The sequence below is a fragment of the Sciurus vulgaris genome, assembly GCF_902686455.1.
Source record: "Sciurus vulgaris genome assembly, chromosome: 1".
Taxonomy (NCBI): Eukaryota; Metazoa; Chordata; class Mammalia; order Rodentia; family Sciuridae; genus Sciurus; species Sciurus vulgaris.
Genome location: NC_136461.1, coordinates 177,482,412 through 177,506,887, shown reverse-complemented (window position 1 = coordinate 177,506,887; position 24,476 = coordinate 177,482,412). Strand labels below are relative to the sequence as shown.

Genomic DNA, 24,476 nt, shown 5'->3' with positions numbered 1-24,476 from the left:
TTTGACAATTGAAATATTCTAATTAATTAATTTAAAATGTAGGTATCAAATGACATTGTTACTAACTACTATGTTGTACAATAGGTCCCTTGAAATTATTCCTAACTGTAATCTCAGCTGCTCAGGAGGCTGAGGCAGGAGGATTGCAAGTTCCGGGCCAGCACTGGTAACTTAGCGAGACCTGTCTCAAAATAAAAAGGGCTAGAGATGTAACTTAGTGGTAGAGCACCCCTCAGTGAGGTCCCCAGTAGCCCCCCACACACACCAAAAGGTATCCTATTGGATTAGAGTTGGCCCTAAATCCAATATCTAATGTTCTTACATATAGAGACATAGAAAAGAAGCCCAGAAAAATGGAATCAGAAATTAGAGTGGTGGCAACTACAAATCAAGATTACTAGGAGTGTCAAGAATTGCTGGCGGCCATCAGAACCTAGAAAGAGGCAAGGGAGCCTTGAGCCTTCAGAGCTTGGTGACACTGACCCTTTGATTTCAGGCTTCTAATCTCCACAACTTTGAGAGAACAAATTTCTGGTATTTTAAGTCACCCATTTTGTGGTACTTTGTTAAGACAGCCCTAGGAATTGAGTACTCTTATCCTTATACAAGATTAGAGGACTGTTTTCTTGAAGACTGAATGGTCTCAGGGGGAAAAAAAAAAAGTCCTATAAATATTGACATTCAGGAGGTTCACACAAATGATGAATAAATTGGCTATCAAATGAACCAATAGTAAAGCTTGATTCTCTTCAAATACTGCTTCCTATCACAAATCTTCAAAATCAGGTCTCAGTACCTCAATCTTAAATATCAACAGATAGCCCAGAACCATCAATATTTGAGAAAAGCCTTCATGTGCTTGAGATAGAGACTGTTAGTTACCCAAATGTCCACCTTTCAATTTTTTTTTTTTTTTTTTTCCCCTTTTGGTAATAGAACCCAGGAATTTTTGCTGGTCACGTGGCTCTTCAGCTAACAGCTATGCTTCCCAGTCTCCCTGCCAGCTGAAGCAGCCAGAGGGGTGTCAGTGACTTCCAATTTATGTCCTTTAAAGGAAGCTGTTTGGTGTTTATTTTCACTTTTCTTTTTCTTTCAAAGTGCAGAATGGGTATATTGGGGGTGATCCAGCTTCAGTCTCACTGAAAAGGACAATACCTCAGGGTACGTGGGGGTAACATGACAGAGGGAACTTGGGTCCCTGGATTGACCCTGTGGAGCTGAACTACCCACTCTTCTGGACTATCTTGTTCCCTTTCTGTCAAATGATAGAAAAATAAATTTTTGTTACTTGAACCATTTTATTTGGAGGTATCTTTGGAGGTTTCTTTCCTACTAATATAGTATTATTTAAATTTGTAAAATTATTTTGACAGAAAAAAATGTTTACTGAAAAAATAAATGTTGAATTAAATTTTTTTAAATTAGTCTGGTCTCTCCTATCTTCCAGGAATAGTGTGTCTCTTCAGTTACCTAATCTGATCTAAAACAGGTATCAACATTTAGGCTCTCAGTAAGACTAATACTGCCAGTCCTGTTCTCCATTGTTTCTTTGGTTGAGAACCAAAGAAAGTAGTTCGTTTGGAAAAGAACCAACTACTTGTACAAAACAAAGTCTCTTCAAACACCAAATATAGGTGCCCATTGTACAGAAGACATATAGAAACTGAAATGGACTAAGACAGAGTAGATTCATGTCTCCCGTCACATGCCAGGTCTGAGGCTTGATCATTTAGTCATGATGACTAAGCCAGTTCTTCATATTTATTTTTTCACTCTCAATTCTTGTTTTCTGCTAGTTTTTTGTTAATATGTGTAAAATCAACATGCAAATGACATTCTTTCATTGATAATTCATCATATAAAAGAGTTAGATTCTTGTTACAAACATTTCCTCAGCATATTCACAGTTGTACTTACTGCATAGCTCAATTTCATTTAAAAATATTTTAATTTTCTGCTATAACTATTTCAGTGGAGTTACTTAAGTATTTAGGCTTCAAAGCTTTTAAAGAACTTACATGGTGACAGTACTAAATTCATTTATTTAATCATTCAAAAGTTCAACAAACATTAACAAAGTATCTACTATGTCCAAATTACTATGTCAGATTCACTGTGAGCTAAAAATAGAAATGCTTTGCCTTCAAAGAATTCTGTATTAGGATCAGAGTAGTATCAATAAATTCACATGAGTAATAACAAAAACAATCTTCAGGGAGTTTTAACATTATCCTCCCCACTCTTATATTTTTAATCCTTCATTAATATCTCAAAATATTATAAAATATTAAGAATATATACTTATAGATTCTATTATAAGAGTATAATCTATAAATGTTTCAAGCTGGCCATGAGTTTGGAAAAATGCATTAATTAATCTATTACATATCAACATAGATCATTCAATCTAGAAACACAAAGTAGTAAACAAGCTAAACATTTGGTTATGTAAAATCCTCAGGAAAATCTCTTACAGGAGAACAAATCCTACTGACAATGCCCTGTAGACCTTTGCTTCTTCTCATGAAAAGCAGATGGGATTAGCAGACCATGACTACTGTCTACTTCTATTTAGCAAGGTACATTAAATTTTTCTGTGGCCCTTCCAAAAGAAGAATAAACTACATGTCTGCACTGAGTTAGAAGAACACATAAAGCTTGCAAATTCTCTAACTTCTTTGTTTACAAATTCTGTTTTCTTGGTCTTTTAGAGAATTATGTCTTCATCAGTAAGTAGAGGACAAATTCATCTCTTAGGATCCCAAATAAGGTGAAACCAAGTTGTCATGGGTTGCCAGTATATGCCAATTTCTGCCCTAGTAAAGGTAATGAAAAGCAAAAAGGGATACCACCACCCCACCAGCTCCTACTATATGATTATCTCCACAGGACTTGGCTGTGGGCAGCAAGGCACTTCTATTTACAGCTGTCCACTTCTGCAAAACAGATGCAGAACTTATTATCAAGAATCTCATCTTTGACAATAGTTGAAAGCATTGCAGGCAAAGGAATCAGTGCAAATTAATGGCGAAAGATGGGAAGTACCTTTTATACAAGAGAACTACAAAACAACTTCATTAAAAGAAAACAGTTGGACTGGGGAGATAGCTTAGTTGGTAGGGTGCTTGCCTCACAAGAACAAGGACCTGGGTCCAATCCCCAGCACGAAAGAGAGAGAGAGAGAGAGAGAGAGAGAGAGAGAGAGAGAGAGAGAGAGAGAGAGAGAGAGAGAGGGAGGGAGGGAGGGAGGGAGGGAGGGAGGGAGGGAGGGAGGGAGAGAGAGAGAGAGAGAGAGAGAGAGAGAGAGAGAGAGAGAGAAAGAAAGAAAGAAAGGAGAAAAAAGGTCCTAGTTTGTATTGTGAAACTATATTATTTAATCTCTTACTTCCTACATAATATGTGTAAGCACATCTTATCTGTAATGTGGTATTAAAGCTACAATGGGAGAGGAACTTAAGATACTGGATTCAGGTCACTCTGCCACTTACTGATGGTCTCTGGCCTTGGGCACTGGGCCTCAGTTTCCACATCTCTAAAATTGGCAGAATAAGGGTATTCATCTCATGGGGCTCTTCTGAGAAGCACATAGAGTAACATGTACTTGGGAAAGTAGTTGGCACAGAGTCGGGGTTATAAAAACATCACCTACTCTTATAAATGCCTTGGCATCATTTGAGGAGTGCAGTGCTGTGTCCCATGGTAGCCTGCCTTCAGATAAGATAGATCACAATTCCATCAAATTTTAACCCCTCCCCCCAACACAGGATTTATGGTCCTTTCTCTTTCCCTGTAATTTTTCTGGTTTCCAGTCACCTGCTATGTTGCTGTTAAGGAATGGGAATAAATGAACAGTGACTTAAGGATTCTCCCAAAGTAAAAGACTCACTTCTTGGGAACTCTGAGAGCAAGGGTATCATATTTCAGGCAGTTCTGTACATTCCTGCTACTCCCACCTAGCTACTTGAGCTCTTACAGAGCCTCAAACAATCAGAGAATAATCAGTAATAATAACAGTAATACCATCTTAGTGTGTACCAGGTACTGGGTGAAGTGCTGTAAGTACCAGTTCCCATTTAATTCCCACAAGATTTCAATGATTTTGTACTGTTACTGAGAGCCATAATGATTCTCCCTGTAGGCTTTAGAATTAGACTTGCTTGGAATTTTATCCCAGCTCTACTGTTAGCTAGTTGTATAATCTTAGGCAAGTTAGACAACCTGTCATGTATAGAGTGAAGATAATGATAGTAATCATAGGATTTTTTGGTGAGCACTTAATGAGTTAATGGATGTAAACTCCTCAGAATATAACTGGCTTAATATGTAGACTTAATAGCCAGACTGCTTATGTTTAAATTCCAGCTCTACTATTTACTAGCTGTGTGGCCCTGGGAAATTTACCTAATTTATCAGTGTCTTGATTTCCTTCATCTGTAAAATGGGTATGGCAAGAAATAATACCTCTCTCATCTCCTTCTGGGACTCCAACTGCACATGTTTAACCTATTTGCTGAGTACCATTTTTCTTTTACTCACTATTTTCCATCCCTTTTTTTGAACTTAAGTCTGAACATTTTCTTCTAACCCATCTTCCTACTTGTTAAATCAAAAATGAATAAGTAATAAATATTCAATGCATAGTATATACCAATGAATATTATATATGATTATTAATCCCTATGTAACATCAGAGGAAACAAATTGGGAAGATTAAATAACTTTTCAAGGTTACATAGCCAGTGAGTTATACAGCTGGGACTTAAATTCAGAGTCCAGCATACTAAGTGATGCAGCTACATCAGTGTTTATAGCAGCTCAATTCACAATAACCAAGCCTTGGATCTAACCTAGGTGCCCTTCAATAGATGAAGGCATAAAGAAAATTTGGTATATACACACAATGGGACATTACTCAACCATAAAGGAGAATGACTTTATAATATTTTCCAGTAAATGGATGAATCTGGAGACTATCATGCTAAATGAAATAAGCCAATCTCCCCCAAACAAAAGATAGAATGTTTTCTCTGATATGTGGAAGCTAACCTACAATTAGGAGGTACAGGGGAAGAATAGAAGTTCAGTGGATTAGGCAAAGGGGAATTAAGGGAAGGGGGCAATAGGAATAGGAAAGACAGTGGAATAAATCTGACATAACTTTCCTATGTTCATATATGAATATCACCATTGTGTACATACACAAGACTGGGATCCTAATTAGAATAAGATATAATCCATACTTATATAATTATATCAAAATTGATTCTACTGTCATGTATAACTAAAAAGAACTGATAAAATAAACAAATAAATAAATTCAGAGTTCATAGTATTAATTACCTTAATTATCATACTCGCTGCTCTTGTGAGAAAACCAGTAGGGTACTGTAGATATTTGGTAATTTACCTTGTTCTTGAGGGTGGATACTAGCCATGCTATCTAGTATGTGTGTGTATGTGTTTATGTGTAAAAGGATTTTGTCAAAATAGGGATAATTTCATCCTAATCCACTCTGCACACACTATTCTTAATTTTGCTCAAAGAATACATAACTCCCAAATAGAAAGCCTAATTCTTATCCATTGTTTTCTATACATAATCAGTGGAAGCTTCCCGTCCAGAAGAGATGAGCCATGAAGCTAACAGTCTCAGGCAGACTGTGATTCCAGAACTAACCTCAAGCTGCAGCCACCCTGAGCCCTGAGGCTGAAATGTGGCTCCAGCAGAGGAAATGAATGAATCATCATTTTATTTCTTAAATTAGTCTTTAGCTATTTGGAGCAGCACCACTTTAAAGAATTAAAGGAATATGAAGGGAAAAAAATAAAAATAAATAGTGATTTCTTTCTTTGCTGATAAAGCCAGAATGCATCACTATGAGCTAGCTAAAGAAGAAGAAAGGAAAAAGTTCCAGATGGTTCCTAGAATTCTAGTTAGTTCTGATTAACTGAAGGCCCAGAGAGCAGTAAATTAGATATAAAAATAAAATGAGAGCAGACTAGGAGTAAAGTAAAATTATTATTTTGTCCATTTCCCATATACCACATACAATAGGCACAAATATTACCTATTTCACAATAGGCACAATAATTTAATTTTGAGTCTCCAACCATCAGCTCTTTTTCCCACTTGCTTTCTTTCCCTAAAATATTATCTATTCTACCAGCTTAGAGGATAACATCTACAGATAGCACTGAATTCTTAGAAATGTCTTCTTATTCTTCTATAGCCCAAATTATTCACAATAAACATATAGAAATTTCATTTGACAGAAAATATATATAAAAATATTTTACTTATGCTTAGTTATACATTGGTTTTCTGTGTGTAATTGCTTTAAAAAATACATTTTGACCTACCTTGGTTCATTCTAAGGACAAGGCATAATTTGAACAGCTATTAAAAAAAATTCATGCCTCAAAATAATCCCCTTTATTCCTTGGGATGAATATATATCAAAAAACCACCAGAATCTTCCTAGAATTCCCATGACTAGGAAGTTTGTCCATTGCCTGCAGTGTGAATGCTTTTTCCTTTTATTGTCTTTGTTTGGTGTGGTTTTCCTCCTTTCTGGGTCTTGTTATCTCAGCCCAGTCAGTCACTTAGTTTTAATATGACTTTGTTTTGCAGTAAGGACATTTCAGGATACACATTATCCAGAGTGACAGGAATACAGTCTGACTACTTAAACCAATTTGATGCTTCTTAATTCATTGAACTCAGTTTCAAAAAATTTTTGCTCATAACCCAAAACAAGGGAGTTTGAGGAGGGAAATAATAGAAATCCATTGGATTAGACAAAGGGAAATGAAGGGAATAGGAAAGACAGTAGAATTAATCAGTCTTAACTTTCCTAGCCTTGTATTTTTATACACAACCAGGGTAACTCCACATCATGTACAACCACAGGAGTAGGATCCTAAATAGAATAAGTTACACTCTATGTATGTATAATTTGCCAAAATACATTCTACTGTCATGTATAACTAGAAAGAACACATTTTTTGCCAATTTTTAAATACAGTTTTATTTAAGACATTGAATTTTCCACTTACAATACAGTGTTTATAAAGTGCAATGTTATTTCCTTTCCCTGTGTACATGTTCCATATTCAAGTATTGAGAATGCCCAGTAATTTACTATAGCAGCAACTTTAAAACTGCCACAGAATTTGCTACAAATTTGGGCCCTTCCCTATTTTACTGTGAAACAATGCTACTCCTGTAGTTGGGCTGGCTTAGTCAACCTCTTCAGTGGGGGGCCCAGAGGAAGCACCACCAGAGGGAGGAGCTCCCCCCCACCAGGGAAGCCCCAGGCATTCCTCCCACCATGCCTCCTGCACTCTGGTACAGCTTGGTGATGATGGGGTTGCAGACTTTCTCCAGCTCTTTCTGCTGATGTTCTAATTCTTCTTTCTCTGCAGTCTGATTCTTATCCAGCCAGTTGATGATTTCATTACATTTGTCAAGAATCTTCTGTTTGTCCTCATCATTTATCTTGCCTTGCATCTTCTCATCTTCAACAGTTGCTTTCATGTTGAATGCATAGGACTCAAGTGAGTTCTTAGATGACGCCTTGTCCCTCTGCTTTTCGTCTTTAGCTTTGTACTTTTCAGCTTCCTGGACCATGCGCCAATGTCTTCCTTGCTCAAATGACCTTTGTCATTAGTGATGGTAATCTTGTTCTCTTTTCCTGTACTCTTGTCTACAGAAGAGGCATTGAGGATGCCATTGGCATCAATATCAAAAGTGACTTTAATCTGAGGAACACCACGGGGTTGTTATCCTTGTCATGGCACGCTCACCTTCATATACCTGAATGAGCACACCAGGCTGGTTGTCAGAGTAGGTCATGAAGGTCTGTGTCTGCTTGGTAGGAATGGTGGTATTATGCTTGATGAGTACAGTCATGACTCCACCAGCAGTTTCAATTCCAAGGGAAAGAGGAGTGACATCCAGGAGCAGCAAATCTTGAACATTGTCAGATTTATCTCCAGATAAAATAGCTGCCTGGACAGCTGGACCATATGCAACAGCCTCATCAGGTTTGATGCTCTTATTCAGTTCTTTTCCATTGAAGAAATCCTGCAGAAGCTTCTGAATCTTGGGGATATGAGTAGAACCACCCCCCAGAACAATATCAAAAGAACAAATTTTTAAAAACTTGTTGCTCAAAATTTGCTGCCAGGTGGGCTGATAATTAAGCTCAGTCTAGCCATTAGATAGGGAGGGTCCTTGCTCTCAATTGAAAACTGCTTTCTTTCTGCAACCTCCAATTATTGCTTGAATAGTTGTATTTGGATTCCATCCTAAATCTCTATTAAATTTTTCATCTCGAGATTCCTTCAATCTGTTTAGATAAAGTGAGTTAAGCTGCTGCTTCCTCTTTCCAAGGCTTTCTAGATAACTTATCTGTATAAAGCTGATGCAGGTCTCTCTCTGGACTTTTCTAGCAGCCTTCAACCACCTTTTCCTGATCTAGCTTCCCATGTTAAGCTTTCCCCAAGTGTTTCTCCAGATGAATTCTAATTGTTTTTAATCATCTCTTTCTCTGTTATATCTGTGACCTTCTCCTTTTGGTACTTTAGAAAACCTCATTCTATCTATCCCTCTCATTACAATTTAAGGTCCATTGATGTTTCAATTATTTTTGCCTTCATGTAGACAAGAGTTGTACCATGTTCATTGTCTTTTTAAATCACAAGTTTTAATCATCCAAAACCTGGTTAGCAATGATAACTTCACAATTAGGTACCTGATTAAGATAGAAAGGTCTTATTATAGAGTATAGACATAGGTCTGGGAGATGAGATGCTGAGAAATTACATGGAAGAATGCAATAATCCATTAAAACTCCAAATAGAATATAGTTCCAAAATTGGGGGATGAGGTCAAGGAAAGGTGAGTGTCTGATACAAAAACTAATAAAAATGGGATATGATGAAATCTAAATAAATAACTCAATGAAATTATTTATTTAAAAGGTCCAAAATGGAGCCATTGTTTCTTAGTCCAATTCAGAAAGGCACTGGGTTTCTCAAAAAAACTGCAGTCTACTCCAGTGGCATTGTCAAATGCCTCTGCCTACTGTTGTCCTGTCATACAGCAGGAAAATTGGAAGTCAGTCTCAGTCCTAAGGAAAAAAAAAAGCAAAAAAGCAAGTCGATATTAGTTTTATACAGCCTACCAGATGTAAGGATGCTTTCACTTTAGAAGACCAATGTCAATTATTTAGTTAGAATATACCTAGAAGAGTGCAGGGGCAAGCTACACTTAATTTTGTAAAAATAGCCAGTAATTACATCTAACTATTTTTGTTGCAATTATTTTCACCAAGTGTTCCAAGAGGCAGGAAGAACTAGGAAGAGGAGTGGATAGGAATGTCATGGATAGGAAAGTAATGTACATTTAGTGCCAGATAGAAAAAAATAAATTGCTAAATGGAAGTTTCAAGAGAGATGCAGTTCGGGAGTTGGTGAACAGAAAGAAATGCTAGGAGAAAGACAAGGCTGACCTACTGATAAGAGAAAGTTAGGATGAGGCATAATCACAAGGGAGTGCATTTATAGATAAACGCTGAATCTGAGTGCTCGAATAAAAAAAGAAGGTTGGGAGAAAGCAGCCCCCCAGAGGTTGCCATAGTAAGCATTTTTCCAAACAAAGTTGATACTTTGTAAAGTCAAGCGAATGAGGGTAATGTTTGTAACCATCATAAATAAAGTAGAAGATAGGGAACTGAATGGAATTATTCAGAAGTATCACATCAGCCACGATGATATGCTATTAAATCTGCTAACACTGTTACTTAACATAAGATGAGAAATATATCTAGTGGTTCCCAAATTTTAGTCTTTGAGTACTAATTTCATCATTTTTGCTGTAACCTCATACTGCCTTTACTCTTACCTGTTTAATATAACCCTTGAAAGAATTATTGTTTTAAAGAATCTTCACACTTTAGCTTCATCCTAAGCTGCAATATCTATGACACCATGAGTTTGATAACTAGATCTTTTTCTGAAATCCATTGATATAAATGCATAACTTTCCAAATAAAAGCGCTTCATCTGTGTTACCACTGAAATCAATCTGTGAGCTACTGATGATACACACATACCATTCTGAGAAACTCTGTAATACATATATTGCTTGTCCACAGAAATATCGTGGTTTGGATGTAAGAAGAGGAGTGCTAAGTGCACTTAGGATCTAGTTTTCTTCAGGCTCCTTCTTGCTTTCTGAGAGAGGGGGAAAAAAAAAAAAACTCAGGAGAAAATGAAGTACCCTTAATTTCCTCCTACTTTAGTGGCTCAGGGTTTTATTATAGGTCATTGAAACTACTAGATTGCTAAAATTATTAGCCATTTGGTAAAAGAGCTTTAGATAAACCCAAGAGCAAGATCTCCTCTGTATAGATAGAACTGTCAGTCTCCTGAAAGAAAGATGCTCCTGGATATTTTGATATATTTGTATCCAGGTTACAAAAGAGAAAAGCTGTATATGGGAATGAGCAGTGTACAGGACCTCTTTGGAGAAAATCAACTAATATTTATGCAAGTACGGTCACGCTCTGAGTAGAGAAGGGCAGATAAAGATCCATACTACTTGATGCTGGGTGCACTGGCACATGACTGTAATCCCAGTGATTTGGGAGGCTGAGGCAAGAGGATAGTCAGTTTGAGGCAGCCTGGAGAACTTAGACCCTAAGCAACTTAGTGAGACCCTGTCTTGAAATAAAAAAGTATTGGGGTTATAGCTCAGGAGTAAAGCATCCTGGGTTCAATTTCCAGTACTAAGAAAGAAAAAAAAATTAAATAAATGTTCCATACTACCTGAACCCATCACACACACTTCTACTGAGTTCCAACCATATTGCAGCACTAACAATTTGTTCTCCAAAATGTCTTACCACTAAAAGAGAGAAGTTGAAGCAAATAGCCAATGTTGGCATCTGGGCAGATACAAATTCTGACAACAACTTAGAGCAAATTCTGACAAATTCTACTACTCATTGCAGAGCTTTGTCTAACATTTTACTGGTGGTGAAGGCTCTGCCACGATAGTTAATGAAAGATATTCACTAAGGGAGTTTTTTGCGAATGTAACAAGTTTACATGGTAGTTTAGTCAGATTTCCATTACTACATAAATATCTGAGATAACCAACTTATAAAGAGAAAAGGTTTATTTTGGCTCATAGTTTTGGAGGATTCAGTCCATGATCAGTTGGCCTCATATTTGGGGGCCTGTGGTGAGGTAGCACATCATAGTAGGAACATGTGGCAAAGCAAAAACACTCACATCATGGATGGATGGATGGCCACAAAGCAAAAAAAAAAAAAAAGGAAGAGATGAGGGCTGGTGTCCCACAATCCCTGTGAGGGCACATCCTGAATGACCTAAAGACCTCCTGCCAGCCTCCCACCTCATAAAGGCTCTACCACCTCCCAATAGTGGTACCCTGGAGACCAAGCCTTTAACTCATGGGTCTTTGGGTGACATTCACAATCCAAACTACAGTAGGTATGTAGAATATTTTTGAACATAGCAAAGATTGGTCTGTGCTGCAAGTCTTTATTTGGAAAGAAGTGTTATATCATGTCACTGAACCATCTGCCTATCTTCCAAGGACTATTTCGACCTTGTTAAATTGTCTGTTTCTCACTTAGCTCATCAATTAACAATCTTTGTTAATTAAATGCTAAGAGGACAATGTGATGTCTAGGTAGCAGAATCCAAGAACAACTTCTAATTATATAATACTTTAAAAAAACTTCTTGGTATCAGGTAAGCTCTCTCTGGAGTATGTTAGTACATAAACTTTACTCCTTTTTTACTTTTAAGTCAGTCATGTTGTGGTGTATTAGTCAGCTTTTCGTCACTGTGACTAAAATACCTGACAACAACTTAGAGCAAGAAAGGTTTATTTTGGCTTGTGCTTACAGAGTCATTCACAATCAGCCAACTCCATCGATCTAGGCCTGAGTTGAGGCAGAACACCAAGGTGGCAAGGCAGTGGTGGAGGAAAACTGATCCACTCCTGGTGGCTGGGAAGAAGGGGGCAGGGCACAGGGAAGATGAACCTCTCCAGGACACACCCCTAGTAACCCCCTCTTCCAGTCACACCCCACCTGCCTACAAGTCACCAGTGAGTTAGTCCATTCAAAGTAGAAGTGATTGATTGGGTTACAGCTCTCACAATATAATCACCTCACCTCTGAATATTCCTATATTAACATAGAAGATTTTGGGGGATACCACATATCTAAACTATAACATGTGCTAACTTCATAAAAGTATTTGAGACCATGACACTCAAAGAAAGAGTGATAAATCTTCGTGACCTTGAATTTGGCAATAAATTCTTAGATTGGATACTAAACACACAAAAGAAGAGAAAAAAAAATAAATTGAACTTCAAAATTTAAAACTTTGTGTATCAAAGGACATTTTTAAGAAACTGAGAAGACAGCACACATAAACAGGAGATAATATTTGCAAACATGTATCCAATGAGAGACTCATACACCCAGAATAGGCAAAGAATTCAACAACAGAAAGGAGGGGTACCAGGGATTGAACTCAGGAGCACTCAACCATGCAGCCACATCCCCAGCCCTATTTTGTATTTTATTTAGAGACAGGGTCTCACTGAGTTGCTTAGTGTGTTGCTGTTGCTGAGGCTGGCTTTGAACTCTCCATTCTCCTGCCTCAGTCTCCCAAACTGCTGGGATTATAGGCGTGAGCAAATGTGCCGGGCTTACCCTTTTAAAAAGGAAAATAAAAAGTGTTTGTAAGAATGCGAACAAATTGGAATTCTTATAGATTGCTGGTAGATCTATAAAATGTTTTCAGGGCTGCTATGGAAAACAGTGTAGTAGTTCTTTAGAAAGCTAAATATAAAATTACCATATGACTCAACAATTCCATTCCTGGATATACAACCTAAAGAATTTAAAACAGGTACTAAACAAATACTTGTACATAAATGTCTATAGCAGCCCTATTCACAATAGCCCAAAGATAGAAACCACCCAAATGTCTATCAGTTAAGTGGATATACAAAGTGTGGTAGGTGAATACAATAAAATATTATTTATTTATAAAAAGAAATGAAGTACTGATCCATGTTATGATGTGGAAGAACTTCAAAAACATTATGCTAATAAAAAGCCTAATACAAAAGCTTACATACTGTGTAATTCCCTCTATATGAGATTTCCAGAATAGGTAAATATATAGAGAGAAAGCAGGGGGCTGGGGTTGTGGCTCAGTGGTAGAGTGCTTGCCTAGCATGTGTGAGGCAGAGTTTGATCCTCAGCACCACATAAAAATAAATAAATAAAATAAAGGTCTATCAACATCTAAATTTTTTTTTAAAAAAAGAAAGCATATTAATGTTTGCCCCAAATTAGAAGAGGGGAATGACAAGTGGCTAACTGCTAAGTGGATACAGGGTTATAAAAATGTTCTAGAGCTTGATAGAATGATGGGTATAGAATGTAGCACACTAAGTGCCATTGAATTGTACATTTTAAACTGGTTAATTTTAAGTAAAGTGAATTATAACCCCAATTTAAAACAAAATACAGTAGATAATTGTTATCAAATGATCTGACATGCAATTTTGAAACTGAAATCAATGGAGCACTTGATTAATAATTTTTTCAGAACAGGTGACATTAACTGGAACATGACTGGCTCTCTGAAGTGACTGCTAGATCATGGGGAACTTGATAGTGTTAGATGATGAAGCTGATAGATACATGGCATGCAGCTGATGGCTTAGAAACTATAGAAGTACATCTACTATTCTGTGGAGTTCTAATTAAGACCAGGGGAAGGTCACAGGAGAAGTGAATAGGAGTTGTACACTATTCCACTAACAACAGATCAGTCTATTGAGAGAGCAAATTCTATTCTCAGAGATACAGAATTGGTGTGGAAGAACTAGAAATCCTTGCTAGGAGGATATGCTTTCTATTTTATGAAAGTCAGTTTCATTAAGCTCTACAGAAAATGCCTTGATGTGTTGAGTGAATATGAGCCATCTGAACCCTCGATTAAAAGGGATTAATTTTAAATTTGCTTCTTTCTGGTCTATAATTGGCCTCATTTCCAAACTGGTTAAAGTTATTATCATCCCAAGGATAAACCTTGAACTGTGTTACATGTACATCATGATACAATGCTAATGCTTACATAACACCAAACCATTGCTTGTCTTCCACATTTTTAAAAAGTCCAGTTTACTTGCTGAATTTTTAAAAAAAAGCTTTTAATGATTACTACAAATTGAACAATCTCACCTAAAATGGATAAGAAATAAAATAATAATATTCACATATCCTTGGGCGGGTAAGTATTCTCAGACTGAAACTCAAACTGCATCTTACATCCATTAGGATGGTTTCTTGGCTATAAGAATTAAGAAGATCAAACCAACAGTGGTTTAAACCAATAGAGATTTATTTGTCATATAATTTGAAGACAGGAGATGGAAGGTTAGTTCTGTTGAATAATACTATCAAACCTCCTGGCATTTTTTCTTTCCATTCTACCATTGTTAGCCTCATGCTTTTGGACCCTTGTCACAATTTGGCTACCACAGTGCTCATGTGCCCGACATGAGTGAACATATGTTTAAATGTGAACATGTCTTAAATGTGAAACCAATGAGGAGAGCAGGGTGGGGGGCTGGAGAAGCACCAACTTCATCTCATTTCATTAGGAATGAAAAGCTTTCCCAGAAACTTCACCATAGACTTCTGCTTAATTGATAAGGATAGTGGGCAAGGCTACCCCTATCTACAGTGAAGGTAGAAAGAAAATGTTTAGGGATGGAAATAAAGAGGGTTGGGAATGGGTTTGAACCTTTTGCTGTCTGTCACAATTGTCCTTGAACAAATGTTAAAGACATTCTTAGATGATGAAAAAAAATTGAGTTTATGCCTAATAAATTAGAACATCACTATATGGCTCCTATATCAACTCTCTTTACCTAGGAAGTGTGTAGTTGATCAAGTTTTACTTCATCTCAGGAAAAAAGAAAACTGATATTCTACCCTTAATGATTTGTGGTCATTCTTTTCCGATACTAAAAGATCTTGATACATATTGACTCATTTGGTTTTAGTACATTAAAAAGAAAGACATTGGGGATTAGGGGTTGGGGAAGTAGAAAAGATACAAAATGAGCTACATGATCATTTATTCACCTAAATTTAGAAATTAAGGGGTCTGGTTTGGAGCTCAGGAAACTTGGCAATAGTAACTTTTTATTTTGAAGGTTATGCATTTCCCCCTACTATTCTCCTTTCTTTCAACTGTCCAATTAAACTTATGCCCTTAATGCACACACACACACACACACACACACACACACATAGAAAATGATGTAAACAGAGGTACCACCAGCACAGGGGAAAAAACCAATTATTTAAACTTTGACCTGGGCAAAGGAAGGTCATGACTAAATTCTCAATGCCAGGAAAAAAGGGAAATTATTATTTCCCCAAGGAATACAAATCTCTTTTAAATTATCACACCTGAAAAATGGATTTATGCAGCAATATTTCAGGCAAGAGTGGTCAGATTTACGATGACATAAAATTCATTCAATTCACAAAATTTCAGCTTTCTTTTTGTTATCCGCAGAACCTATCTTACCCGACCAGACAAAATAAGCTTAACCTTGACAAATTTTCTCCCTGGAGCAAATGCTTGCATCAACTGGCAGATTTTCCCGGCTGTGGATTTGTAATTACTTTCTGAATTTTGAAGAAAAGATTAAATGACTACATAAGGATCTGAATATTACCATCCACAAATCTTTATGCTAACTGATTACTATGAGTTATTATTAAATGAGTTTTCTATGTTTCATAAGCATTTCCTGTACTGATGCATCTTTTGTGATATTACATATTGCCTCTGACAAATGATTCAAAAAATAAAATATGAGCTTCAACAAAAATGAAGCCAAGTAGGAGGTAGAATACACTTCAAGGAAGATTTTTATAATATATTGAGTGGGGAAAGGGAACTTTAAAAATACGGTCTTCAAGACAAAAAGATAGCAGATTTTAAGGTTTGTATATAAATGTTAAAATATATTTTACCAAAAGAATAAAAGCCTTCATAAAGTGCAATGTTTATACTTTTAACATTTAAGCTTAATAACTTGGGTTACAACTGTGATAGAAATAATCTGTAAATATCACTTATAGACAAATTACCTTCCCTTCTACTGGATGGAATGGACTTCAAATCTGCTAGCCAAAGGGCATAGTTTAACTATCTCTTTGACAACCATCTTTTTCATTTATTGCAGCATATGAAGAAGGAACATGCTGTTTATAGTGGAATAATGCATTTGTTCTAGAATTTAATAAATTTTCTTTTATCTGTCATTTACAGATTTCTATCATATCTACAATCTTAGTCATTGAAGTTGCAAGATAGAATGGGTCTTCATAAAGTTCTACGGATATCTGGTTATATTAATCCCTTTTGGCAGACTGCTGCAATACAATATTTTGTGTTTGAAAGTACATTCTAATCATTTCCATTTATCTTCTCAATATCCGTTGAGAATGGAGTAACCACTAGACAGGGCAAGTATTGGCTAATATGGAAGGCAGAGGAGTCACTACCCTTTTATAGAGAATTTAGAGAACTGTTGGGAGGCTTACAGCACAGATTATCTTGTGGCAAATGCCATAATAAAAGGGACAGTAAGGAAGGCAGAACTGAGAACCTAATATTGGAACCCAAGGAAAGAGACCTGCTAGCTTCTGAGTTTGGAAAGTAAACAATAGTCTGTAATTGGTGAGCTTACTGTGCTTGGATTTTATCACTGAAACCTCACTACAATCCTGTTAAGATATAATTACCCTCATTTTCAGATAATTTATGGAAAATTTCCAATGAGAGGTAACTTCTCAGTTATTGTCCACTATAATGATGTTCAATAAATGATAATTTGGTATTCTCTGTATTCATGCTACAAATATTTAGTGTACAATTACTTAGTGCTAGTCATTGGACAAATAAAAATAAATAAGCACAACATAACCCTACATCACAGAATTAAGTTTGCTAGTCTATGTGGCATGGAGTCTGTTCAAGGAATAATAGCAAATACTTGCACAATATGAATTATACACAAGCACTGTTCTAAGAATTTGACATATTCATTCATTTAATTTGCCTAACAATCCAAGAGGTCTTACTACCACTAATCAAATGAGGAAACTGAGTCAGAAGTAGAGGCTGAGCAATGTATACAGGTTACATTTCTTGAGATTGGCAAGGCCAGGATCTGAATCCCCAAAGAGTCCAACTAAGGGACCACAATCTTGACTACCTTTCTAAAACGGCTTGTCGAAATAGGTTAAGTAGAGACCTCATTGATTTCCAGATTTGTAGGATGGTTTGTCAATGTGGGAGACATTTCTCTATGAGAGAACTTGATGCAAGCAAAGAATGACATAGTTACATCTTCTCAGGGAATAGAGTAAAGGGGAGTTTTTGGTAGGTGTGAGCAGAGAGGTCAGGGAATTGGCAATACAGATGAGGCTGATAGGCATGGTCTATTTTTTGGAGTTTGTAGCTAACAGAGAAGTGCTATGGGATTATGTGACAAGAGACCTATTTCTCCAGTGGTGAGGAGAAATTTCCTCTGAAGAAATGGCGTCTGAGCAGATCTGAAGAATGTGGAAAAAGTTCTGAGACTAGAAGAGAGAATCTGTGGAAGGTCTCAAATTAGAAGAAAACACAAAGTCATTAAAGAGCTGGGAAAGTCCACATTAGCTGACTATAGAGATGGAGGAAGACTCGTAGTACAAATGGAAAGTGTTCCCAGTGACTCAGGAGGCTGAGACAGTAGGATTGTGAATTCAAATTCAGCCTCAGAAACTGTGACATGCTAAGCAACTCAGAGATACCCTGTCTCTAAATAAAATACAAAATAGGGCTGGGGATGTGGCTCAGTGCCCCTGATTGCAATCCCTGGTCCCAAAAAGGAGAAAAGGGAAGGAAGGAAGGAAGGAAGGAAGGAAGGAAGGAAGGAAGGAAGGAAGGAAGGAAGGAAGGAAGGAAGGAAGGAAGGAAGGAAGGAAGGAAGGAAGGAAGGAAGGAAGGAAGGAAGGAAGGAAGGAAGGAAGGAAGGAAGGAAGGAAGGAAGGAAGGAAGGAAGGGAGAAAGAAAGAAAGAGAAAGAGAGAGAGAAAGAAAGAAAGAGAGAGAGAAAGAAAGAGAGAGAGAAAGAAAGAAAGAGAGAGAAAGAAAGAGAGGAAGGAAGGAAGGAAGAAAGAAAAAAGAAAGAAAGAGAAAGAAAGAAAGAGAAAGAAAGAAAGAAAGAAAGAAAGAAAGAAAGAAAGAAAGAAAAAGAAAAGGATGGAATGTGTGATGCTGATGGAGAGGGTAGAGCCTTGTAAGCCATGTTTAAAAATTTTGGACTTTATTCTAGTATCAATAGCAAGCCATTGGAAGGTTTACAGGAGAGTTGTGGTAATATATGCTTTTGAAAAAGATCGATCACTTGGACTAACAAATTAAAAGGGAGCAAAATTTACATAAAGAGATCCATAAGGACATTGGTGTAGTTGATCTGAGTGAGGGATGTTGGTGGGCTAGATTGGGGTGTTGGCAGTGATGATGAGGATAAGAGGGAAGATTCATAGATTAGGAGGTATTTAAGACTTCATGGTTGTTGGGAGTCAGGAAGGAGACAGTGACATTCAAAGGTGGATGTCCAGTAAGTGGGGAATTAGTAAAGTAGCAGAGCAATGCCATCGCATTGCAGGGCAGGTAGAAGCTCAGCAGTGTGATGAAGGATGGCAGGATGGCAGGATGGCAGCTGGAGGAGAAGGCAGTGATTGATGACCTTGAATGATGGTAGAAGAGAAGTTTGGTGCTTGTGGGCAGAATCTACAAGTTGGAAAGTTGAAACTTCTTCGGTACTATCAAAAATACTTAAAGCTTTTATTAAATCTCATTTAAGCTATTTGGTAACTTACTGTTCAGAACCAAATTAGAGCAAATACAATTGGTCCTCCATCTCCATGGGTTCCACATCTACAAATTCAACCAAATGTGAATTGAAAAAAAAATTTTTTTGGGAGGGGGAGCGTAAAAAGAGCATCTGAGCCAGATATGCTTGTGCATGCCTGTAATCCCAGCAACTGGGGAGGCAGGAGGATAGCAAGTTAAGGCTAGTCTGGGCATCTTAGTAAGACGGTGTATCAAAATAAAAATAAATAAATAAAAATAGCTTGGTGGTAGAATACTTCACAGTATGGCCCTGGGTTCAATCCCCAGTACCACACACACACACACACACACACACACACACACACACACACACACACACAGCATCTGTATGTATGGAATGTTACAGACTTTTTCCCTTGTTATTCTCTAAATAATACAATATACCATTAACACAGCATTCACATTGCATTAGGTATTATAAGTAATCTAGAGATGTCAAGTATACAGAGGATGTGCATAGGTTATACACAAATCCTATGCTATTTAAGGGTTTTGAACATCCATAGTTTTGGTATCTGTGGAGTTTCCTGAAACTCATCCTCTGTGGATACCAAGGGTATTTTAAAATAAAGAGCAGTTATAAGTAACTTCTTATATTATTTAGTATTTTCTTTATCAAGTCAAATCAACTTTGGGCTGAAGTCTCTTAAGTCGTCAATGCTAACATTAGGTTTCTTCCATTTAATCCCTCTGGAAGGACAGTTCCCAGCCCATGTGAAATTGTCTTAGAAATGTTTGTGAGACCAATATTCAACTCCAGGAAATTATCTCCCCTGTCCTCTTATTCCTCCTCTTCTCTGTGTGTTACTGGGGCTTGAACCAAGGGGCACTCTACCATGAGCTGCATCCTCAGCCCTTTTTATATTTATTTTATTTATTTATTTAATTTAGCTTTTAATTTTTTTAAAATTTATTTTTATTGTAAACAAATGGGATACATCTTGTTTCTCTGTACATGAAGTAGAGGCATGTCATTTATGTAATCATACATTTACATAGGGTAATGGTGTTTGATTCATTCTGTTATTTCCCCCCATCCCTCTTTTCCCTAGCTTTTAATTTTTTTACAGACTGCATTTTGATTCATTGTACACAAATGGGGTACATCATTTCATTTCTATGGTTGTACACAATGTAGATTATTATCATTTGTGTAATCATACATGTAATAGGGTAATGATGTCTGTCTCATTTCACCATTTTCACACCACCCCCCATTTCCTTCTACATATTCTAAAGTTCCCCCATTCTTCTCTCACTCCCCACCTCCCCACCCCCATTATATATCATTCTCCACTTACCAGGGAAAACATTCGGCCTTTGGTTTATTTTGTTGCTGTTGTTTTGAAACAGGGTCTTGCTTATTTGATGAGGCTGATCTCTAACTTGTAATCCTCCTGCCTCAATCTCCTTAAGTACCTGAATTATGGGTGTGTGCCACCACACCCAACTCAGGAAATTTATTTTCTAATAGAAAAAAAGAAACAGCTATAAATTTGGCATAAATTCCCAAAGCAGCTCATAAAACTTATTTGAAACATTAATGTAGCTAGAATAGGAATTTACATAAATCATGTTGTTGTCACAATTCTTCAACAAACTTAAATGAACACCTACAATGGGGTAGATAATGTTCTTATGCTGAGAACTTATAACAATAAGCAATACAAAGTTCCCTGCAGTCTGGCTGGAAATAAGAGGCTGAGGATAGGAAGTTGTGATGATAGGGGACAGCTGGACATGATTGGTGAGAACATGAGGTAAAGGGAATAATTCTATAAAATGGGATCACTGTGCTGACCCTCACATGCTTCTTTTTCCAAGAAATAATTTACCTGCAGCCCTGCTTGGCTTAAGCAAACTACCTGTTATCTGCAGGAGAAATGCAGGCCTGAAATATTCGAATAAGAGGAACAAAACCCTAAAGGGGGGGGCGGGGGCTTTTGTGACCCTTTAACAGACCACATTCTAGAACTTAGGGAGGAAAGGATAATTTCTCCTAACCCTAAATCTGTAAGAATAGGTTCCAATTAGAACTGGTCAGCATGGGTCAGTGTGACCTAAAGTGGTCATAGTAGCTGGGACTTGAAAGTCTGATGTTGTCCTGCTTTTAGTCAAAAGTCAAGAGGAGGACCTTGGCAGGACTCTCTGAAGACTTCCCCAGGACCCCCAATGAATCTGGAGGGCAGGAGGGGCATACTGTCCCTCTCCTCTCTGACTCACTCCCTTGAAAGCCTGCTTTCCCTTTTCCTATCCCTTCAATAAACTCATGTCTGCTACACTGAGCAACATATCTGAAATCTTTCTGACTTGATCCCAAGAATTGGGGATTGAAGGGGGCCTGCATACTGCCTCAGTTTCTCAGAAGACCCCAGCCCTGTATCAGTGATGAGGTCTTCTCTCCTTTTCTATCTTTTCTCTTTCTTATTTTTCTATCCCAAGAATGGAAAGCAGAAACTGGGCAGAGAATATACAAAAGTGAGTTTTTTTAAAATCTAAAATATGGGGCTGCTTAGTATGTGTGAGGTCTAACCTTGATTGCCAGGACTGCAAAAATAAGTATGTGAATAAAATCCAATAGAAATGTGAAGACTTTCCTTCCTGCCTTTTCTTCCCTTCCCAGATGTTGACCAAAGTTTTCCCTCTCTATTGTTCTTCCTCTCTACAGATAACCTTTCCTTGACCAACTGAAGTTAAAAAGTAGGGCAACAATGGTAGAAATGTGGGTGGGGCTGTGGTTGGGAGAAGAGGAAAACAATGGTCTTGAGAGGAGAAAGGGTTACAAAGGAAAAGAGAAAGGGAAATGTACAGCCCCAATATTAGAATGTATTAGATTACTGTCCACACCAGAAGAGAAGGCAGTTCATTTCCAACATACTAAGATCAATAGATTGTGCGGGGCTTATCATTCTTTGTTGGGTTCCAATCAATTATTTTTAAAGAAAAATAATTCTCAGGAAAAAAAATCTACTTAAGAAATGCTAGGAAATAGGAATCTTCTCTAATGTAACTACTCAAATGGTAGTTTCCTAATTAATTAATTGCCCATGGACTGTATACTTGCTCTTGGTTACAGCAACAAAAACTGGTTTTTGCTAACTTCTACAGAAAAGAAATTTGTTGGAAAGGTATAGGATAACTCACAGATCAGATAGGAAGGCTGGATCCCATGGCTGGAAAGTTGACCAGATGCAGGGAAGGGAAGGGACCAGAAATCAGGTCAAAGTTTCTACTGCAGAAATGGCACGTTTGGGATGTTTCAATGGGCAAGTCTGCACTCTGCTACTGCTAGATGTTACTCCATGTGTCACTTTAAAACTGCTCCTACAGAGAAGATGGGGTGAGCCTAGTTATTCAGGAAGCTGAGGCAGAGGACCAGAATTTCAAGACCAGCCTGGGCAAGAGGAAACAAGACCCTGTCTCAAACACACATACACACACACACACACACACACACACACACACACACACACACACACCACCTCATGATGTAGCTAAGTGGCACAGTGTTTGTCTAGCATGTGGGAGGTCCTGGGTTCAATCTCTAGTCCTGCAAACAAAACAAAACTGTCCCTATCTTCACTAACCCGATTCAAAGTCTTGGGTAGAAACATTCAATTGGTTTTACTTCTAATTTAATTGAGAGGTGGAATTTGGCTTTGTCACTTCCAAGAATCACACAGCATGGATTTCATCCAAATAGATGCCAGCAAATAATAAAGAACAATTGTTCAGTGCACACTGCATATGATAACTTATTAAAGTATAACTGTAATAAAAAAACAATTTCCAAAATGTTTGCAAGGGCAACAAAGAACTCTGCTCAAGAGTTACCTCCACGTACCAACTCAAATAACCACCACCCAGGCTTCCCTGCTCTTGACTGTTTCTTAGATCTTGAGGCAAATATCTTTGTGAAGATTGCTACTTGCCTGGGGTATGACATTGTCTCATTAGAAACCCTCATCTTTGTGGGTACATATAAGTTAATAAGTCCATTTTACATGTAAGTCTGACAGTCTTGTAGAGGGTATGTTGCCTATAGTTATATAGGTGTAATTGTTACTATGAAGTGCAGATTTTGAGCAATTAACTTCTTCTACCTTATTTACTCTAATTTAAGCAAACCATGGTTAGTAAGAGTACCTTAAAATATACATTTCCTCTAGAAAATATTTCACATTTTTCCTCATAAAACAAATCAGTGGTTTGAAAGTCCCAGATGAATAGGAAATCTCTTTATTACAACTGAAATTGAATTCATTCATTATAAATCAGATTGGATAATGCTATTCAAAGCTTCACATTTCACCTGGAAAGAAATCTAATTAACGAGATTGCTTTTTACAAATTAATTTCCTGACCTATTTCCTTATAGAATTGAAACAAGACTCAAAGACATTTTTTCTAGTTACTTAGTTATATTTGAGATTAAAGCTTTTATATTTGGGATTCTATGTACTGTGATAATACATGTAAATCCAAATGGATTTTTAAATTAAAATTACAAATTTTGAGAACAATAGTTTTGAGGAATATGTATTACCATCATATCAAACTCAATATTTGGGTTTATATTCCCTCACAATTCTAATTGTTCAAGGGCACTTTTCCACATATTTTTTGTGATGTTTTTGATTAATCCTTGGGGGAACAAGTTTCTTCATGAGGAAGTTCAAATGTTAAAGTCAACAAAATCCTTCATAAATCATACAAAACAAGGCTTCCTGAACGCATTAGGTGGATAACACGCTTATATAGTTTGTTTTATTCCTGCTATAGTGAAGATAAAATTCCCTTTGAGGTAATTAAGAAGCATACAAAATTTGTGCTCTACTTAGGTGCAAAGCATGCTGGGACCTCAGCGCTAGCAGGCAAGGTAGGAGATGCAGAGAATAGGAACTGCTGCAGTGCTCTCAGTAGTGATGTGGTCTAACAAGCTCAGGCAGAATTCAGGGGCTCATTGGGTGGTTGGGGCACAAGAGGAGGGTTTCTATGTAGTGGTTCATTATAGGAGCTGGATAAAGCAAGTGCCAGCTCTTATGCCAGTAAGCAGGGCAAGGCTAGCCACCAGGACAAAGATTTGGTAGGAGCTAGTTAGGAGCCATGGCCTAGTCAGCCCAGGGGCTCAGGATGGAGTCACATGGAGAAAGGATGATAATTAGGGTCTACACTCAGACCTGAGACACTGCTGTTTTCAACTTTGTTTCCATTTAAAAAATACTGATATGATATTGTTATTTCTTTTGATGCTCTAATTGAAATATACTAAGCATTTTCAGGGCTTTTCTATTAACAGCTCATTTCCAAAGCACTCCACCTCCAGCCAACCCTAAGCCAGTGGTCAAGGGCAGACATTTAAAAGCTTCTAACCAGGGCTCTGAGGTGACTGCTGTAAGAACCCTACCTCCAAAGAAATGA

General features: G+C 37.3%; 1 protein-coding gene and 1 long non-coding RNA gene across 2 annotated transcripts; both read right to left on the bottom strand.

Moving 5' to 3' along the window:
• Positions 1-7,252: 7,252 nt before the first annotated feature.
• On the bottom strand, positions 7,253-7,630 carry LOC306665296 (heat shock cognate 71 kDa protein-like; the record flags this gene model as incomplete). Its single annotated transcript, XM_079146694.1, has 1 exon — positions 7,253-7,630. One exon carries the CDS (start codon positions 7,628-7,630, stop codon positions 7,253-7,255), a length of 378 nt encoding a protein of 125 aa, XP_079002820.1.
• Positions 7,631-7,774: 144 nt separating this feature from the next.
• On the bottom strand, positions 7,775-10,972 carry LOC306663159. The gene is made up of 3 exons (XR_013764378.1): positions 10,911-10,972; positions 10,119-10,239; positions 7,775-9,134 (listed from the first exon to the last, which is right to left on the bottom strand). It is a non-coding gene; the product is annotated as an uncharacterized lncRNA (long non-coding RNA).
• Positions 10,973-24,476: the final 13,504 nt, after the last annotated feature.